The sequence below is a fragment of the Hippocampus comes genome, unplaced genomic scaffold (assembly GCF_001891065.2).
Source record: "Hippocampus comes isolate QL1 unplaced genomic scaffold, H_comes_QL1_v1.1 scaffold275, whole genome shotgun sequence".
In the NCBI taxonomy this organism is placed as follows: Eukaryota; Metazoa; Chordata; class Actinopteri; order Syngnathiformes; family Syngnathidae; genus Hippocampus; species Hippocampus comes.
The window spans coordinates 550,185-556,184 of NW_017804971.1; the positions used below are offsets into that span (position 1 = coordinate 550,185).

The following is a 6,000-nucleotide window of genomic DNA, read 5'->3' on the forward strand; positions in this document are numbered from 1 at the left end:
AAGTATTGCATTTATCCCAATACTTGTGCAGATATTTTCATCCTTTCAAGAAAGTGGAGTGAAATTAAAAGAAAGGAAATGATTTTTTTTTTTTTTGTCTCCCAAAGGTTTGTGTTGTCCTCCACAGAATCTTCCAGCAGAGCAGAGCCTGTCGTCCATTACACAGGTTTATCGACTGAGGCAGTGGCAAGTGGCCTAAAAGCCTTCACCCAGTACACTGTCTCTCTGGAGGTGGGTCGGAAAACAGCTCCTTTACAAAAAAATAAAATAAAAAATACCATTCATGGCTTGATCGGGGATTTTTGCTCTAAATTAGATATTTCCTTCTCTCTTGAAAGGCATGTTCATCTGGAGGCTGCACTTCCACTTCACCTTTGTCACTACTGACAGCCGCTGCCCCCCCACAAAACCAATCTCCTCCCAAGGTCACTGCCGTTGGACCTCACACCTTGTTCGCTTCATGGGAGCCACCCGCTCAGCCAAACGGTGCGTCATCTTGAACCACAACTCCACAACTGTAAAGTTTCACGACGGCCTCGCGCGCTGTTGTGATGCTATAGCGGTGACACAATCTCTCCATAAACGGACAGACTCTTAAACCTGTCTTTAACCTGAGGCAGAACCCGCTACGCATGGGCATGATAAAGCTTGTGGAAGTTTCTTCATCTACTACTTGTCTACTTCTCGAATTCACTCCAACAAGGTTATGGCAATGAAGGCATAATGAATTCCACCGCTTGGCAGCAATCTGAATTAGGTTGCATTCAGTTCGCGCCCTAACATTTGGATTCCTACAAAGCTACTAAACAGAAATAAAAAGAGAAGCGAATGAAACTTTTCTGCAGCAACATGTTGAACTATTCCAAAATTAGGACAGCTGATGGGAAGAAAAAGAGCTGTTTTGCAAATCGAGATGAAATTTGAACAGGGTTGATTTGCCCCTTCCATTTCTTCTCAATAAGCTCTGCCAATAACTTATGTTGGACAATTACCAGTAATTAATTGTTTTAACAGGCTATAGTTAATATTTGCGAAATTTGCAGGTCCACTTTGTCCCAGTTTCCTGTCACTACTGTATGCTCATTATTCTCATCAAGAATGACTAGGATGTGTGTGTCACTCAAGTGTTCCAAGACGCGGCCCCACCCACTCTGTTTAACGGGAATCCACAGAAGCGCAAGTGCCTTTGCTAAATCCAGAGGGCTTTGTGGTGGCTCTACGGCTCAGCGTCATACAAAGTCAGGGTTGCGCCCCCCCAGCCCCCCCACACCATACGTGTCTGTGTGGTTTCAGTCTTTCTCTGTTAATCTGTGTCATATAACACGAGTAACTTGTGCTCTCCTGGCTACCCTCACCTTCGATGGCTGTCACCTGCGCAGTTTATTAAGACTTAACCTTAACCCTGTTCATGATGTTTTTGACTCTGGAATCAAACATCAATGACGATTTGGGTTGGTGCGGACATCAAAAGGTCACTTTACAAGCCTCCGTTCAGTTTATGAATACAGCATATATATCGAGACCATATTTTGTCTTTCACATTTGTATGCTGTCCTCATTCTGAACGAGCTCTGCCATTTTTTCCACTGGAACAGCCCTATTAGAGTCGTTGACAAAGGACAAGTGCATGCTTCCCCTTTGAGTGCACAGCTGGACTTGTCAGTACAGGCCCTCACGGTGCCAAATATTGACCCTCTGTCGTGGCCTTTGACTATCCTTTTAGAGCATCAGCTTTTGTAAAGAAAAGAAAAAAAAAGGAAGCTAAAATTTCAATTTGCCATCACCATTAGAAAAGAGTCATGAGCATGCTTCATATGGTACGATTCATTTTATGATGACTTTTTTATAAATCGACAGTAGATTAGTGGGAAAAATTAGGCCCGTTGAGAAAGTGCCATCTGACTACGGTACATAGTATTTGAGGAGACTCGTTGAAGTCACGAGAGTTATTGTGCTGGGATTGATAATCTTGTAGTTTTGTCATGTGTCAGTGAATGTTATGGATGGAAGAGGTACCATGCAGCGCATAGCCATGACGAAAGGAGGGGGGGCAAAGATTCTGTCAGGGATGGTTAAGTATTCAGCAATAAAGTGTCTAGACAGGTTCAGGGTGCGCAGCAGTTATCCACAGGCTGCTTTTGAAGAGAAATAAAGTTCACGTTCATGCAACGTTACTCCCAACATGCTTCCCACCTACCTCACATCTGGCCTGCACTGTTAAATAGCTTGTTACGGGTTCAAGCCAAAACCTGATGATGCAAAGCATTTTTACGCCGCATACCACAACATTGAATCAGTGAATAATGATTGTTCACGATGTGCACATGTTTTTGTGATGTGCTGTCATTCCATCGGTAATTGTCAAAGCAGACTGGCAAGGTGTCCATCAATGTCGTTACATCTCCTGTATTTACGATGGATCACTTTTAATCTACGGCACATAACTTTTTAACTGCTTCTCCGCAGGAGTGATCACAAGGTATGAGCTGTTTTTACGAGGGCCGGTGGAGCCTCGCAGCCCGTCAACTCTGACTGGTGAAAAGAGAGTATTTGTCAGCACCGGCTGGCTGGATCCAAGCACCCCGTTTCAAGCACGGCTCATCAACGGGAGTACGGCTTCGCCCCCGGAGAGCAGCGCCATTGTGGCCGGTCTGCAGGCCTTCTCCACCTATCAGATGAGAGTCGTTAGCATCAATATGGCGGGAAATGTCACATCAGGGTGGGCCACCGCGCGCACAACGGAGGGAGGTTTGTACGCAATTCCTGGCTCTCTGCAGTTCTTTCACTCCAGAAATGGTTTCACTTTTTGTGTTTATTTTCTCTCCACAACATTTCGAGTCATTGTATTATAAAAACAAAAACACATAAAATTGAGCTGAAAGTGATATAATTACTTTAAAATTTAAATATTGTTATTGTTGCAACAATGAAATATTTATGGGAAATATTAAATGGCATTGGACCCATTCAGCTTTTTTTTTCACCACTGAAGCTGAGAGCTTTGCTTACAAGATAATATGAGCAAGATATCAGTCTTGAAAATTTGAACGAAATGGGGAAAAGTCCGGCAACAAGATTAAAGTCTTGGAATTACCATAATAGTTTTTTTTTTAAACAATAAAATCATTTGCATTTTCAAGGACAAAGCCATTTACGAGAATAAAGTTTGATGTTGACAAGAAAGAACTTGTAATTATAAGAGGAAGAATCACTTTTCAATGTTACATTTACAGGATGTTGTAAAGGTACATTGTTGTTTATTGTATATTTCACAAAAGTCACCATCACTATGGACAGTTGAAATTGGCTGTGTGATGGTCATTCGCTTTTTTCTTGCATTAAATAAAAAAATTAATTAAAAAAATTGAAATACTCTTGACAGTGAAAATAAAAATATGTCACTGGAATAAAGTTTCGGTGTAGTTCCTAATCTAACGTTCAGTTGTTATCTGTGTATGGCTGTTGCAGCGTTCTCTAATTTCAGTACAACTGTAATGAAATGGAACGCGGTGTATGAAAGCTCACCAGTAAAAACGACCCGCTTTCAACAGATGCAATAAAATCTGATTTTTATTTAAAAATAACACAACAGACTGTTAGCCATAATGTGAGCGAGAACGGGGGAAATGAGGGAAGAAATGAAAAATGTGCGAGCGTGTGTGCAATGTGCATGTGTGCTTTCTTAAGGGGAGGGGGGGGGGTACTCATTAAGGTATTTGAATTTCAAAGAGATGATATGGCTCATTAAGACTAAGCGATTGCCCCCAACATCTCTCTGAGCTACGTGTCTGGGTAATAAGCATATGATAACATCATTTAAATGTCGGGTGTGCGTGAGTGAATCTGCGCGTCTGTGTATACATGCTGTGCTACGTCGGAAAACCACATTGTGACCACATGCGCCACGCTCGTATCAGTAGTACAGATCAGCACCACTGAACAAGTGCACTTATTCCACAATATCTTTAGTTCCAGAGTTGATGACTCCTCCAGATGTGACCGCACTGTCCTCCACCAGTCTTCAAGTCACATGGAGCACTTCTGAAGGTCACGGGGTCATTGCCAGAGGGCAGGTTGTAGAATATCATGTCAATTTGCTGACTGAACAGACCAACAGCAGCTATGCTCCTCCAGTGATCAGCCAGGTACGTGTCATACGTTCTCCTTTATGTCATCGTGCGAAGGGCTCTTGTTCTGCTGCATGGATGAAATTGACATGCCTTTTTCTCAGGTCCTGCAGCGGTTCGGACCCTCAGACCAGCCCCTTTATATCGCAAAAGGGTTGAAGCCTTACCACGTGTACAACTTCACCGTCACACTCTGCACTAAGAAAGGCTGCATTACCAGTCTTGCAAAATCTGCCCAGACCCAACCAGCAGGTAACACCAAATCCTTTCAAAATGTCACGATGGTGTGTGCTCCTCATATGTCCTTCACCAAGACCTTAAGTGGCAGTTAAGGTATCCCGACATAGAGTGCATGGAGGACACAATATATTCGGCACCCGTAGCACACGAATAAGACCCTAAAAATAACTCATCCCATTCTACTACCGTTTGAGTGGAGATTTATTTATTATTCGATTAATGACATTGAATGCAGTCATGCCCAAAGTTGTCCATGCAAAGAGATCCCCAGAGAGAAGCAGATAGAAAAACACCCATGTGGTGACTGTTTTAAAGACACAATCATATTCATGACGTTTAGTTTAACGGAATAAGCAAAATATGTGATGTTCCCCTAACACAGGCTGAGGAATCGCAGTCAGCCTTCGTGGCAAGCAGAAGTAATGCACACTTCATCTTAAAATACACTTAAAAAAAAACCATCAATTACATTCATGTTCTTTTTCAACTTTTTTGCCATTTTCCACTTCCGTCTTGGCTCGTGGAAGTAAAAGGAATACATTAGCAGAAGAACATGCATGTGTGCGCGCGTGCACATGTGTGTTACTCTTATGTACTGTTGATCATTCCACATACTTTTCCATCTGTTCACTCGTGGACACTACACTTACTCCTCATTATAATTTTTTTGTTGTTTTGTTTCTCGTTTTGGGTGAGTAGACAATGGATGGGTGATGCGGACAAAAACAAGCTTTCATCTATAAATAGCAGCTCAGGGATTTCAGCTTTTGAGCGTCGTCTTAACAGCTACATCTGTCGACATCGCAATGTTTTCAGTCCATTCAATTCTTAAAAAGTCCTTCCTGTGCTTATGATGATGAATGATCCCCCATATTGTAATCGGTGGACTTTTTAAATGTATTTTTAATGGCTACATCTGTTGACACAGCCACAATGTTTGTTTTAAGCGATTCCAAAGACTTCTCTTGACTGTAATACAGTACAATACAATATGGCTTATTGTACCCAGTTGACTTTTTGAATGTATTTTTAACAGCCACATCTGTTGCCTCCGTTTTGTTTCATCCAACGCCAAAGATGTCCCTTGTTTCAACTCTAAGAAATGATAGCGACATATGCCGTTTGCCAGGTTTTTTTCTTTGTATCTCAAACAATTTGCATAGCATGTGTTATACCGTTTGGCACTTTATTCTTGGTAGTTTAAAATGAGATTCCTCCAGAAATGTCAATATTTAGATTATTCCAAAACTGTATAATGATTTGTGTATTTAAATAATTACTTTTTTCCTTTTTTTTTTTACTGTAAGAGTCACATACATCTTCGTATTGTTTTAAATACAGTGAATACAAAAAGTCTACACCCCCCCGTTCAAATGTCATGGTTTTGCGATATCAAAAGATTAGACCACAATAAAAAATTAAAAAGCTTTTTCCACCATCGATGTGGACTATACACTGTGCAATGCAATTGGGAAGGGAAAAAAATGGAAAGGATGAGGGAAATAAAACGACACCAACTCAGATAATAAGCACAGTATATATATATATACACACACACACACACACACACACACACTTAACAGCTACATCTGTCGACATCGCAATGTTTTCAGTCCATTCAATTCTTAAAAAG

The 6,000-nt window shown here is 41.3% G+C and overlaps 1 protein-coding gene across 1 annotated transcript in view; it reads left to right on the forward strand.

The window, feature by feature from the left end:
• Positions 1-6,000, forward strand: part of ush2a (Usher syndrome 2A (autosomal recessive, mild)) — a 152,944-nt gene that overhangs the window by 37,692 nt on the left and 109,252 nt on the right. Inside the window, 5 exon segments of the mRNA XM_019891922.1 lie at positions 108-231; positions 339-486; positions 2,467-2,748; positions 3,970-4,145; positions 4,232-4,379. Coding sequence (XP_019747481.1) covers positions 108-231; positions 339-486; positions 2,467-2,748; positions 3,970-4,145; positions 4,232-4,379 — 878 coding nt within the window.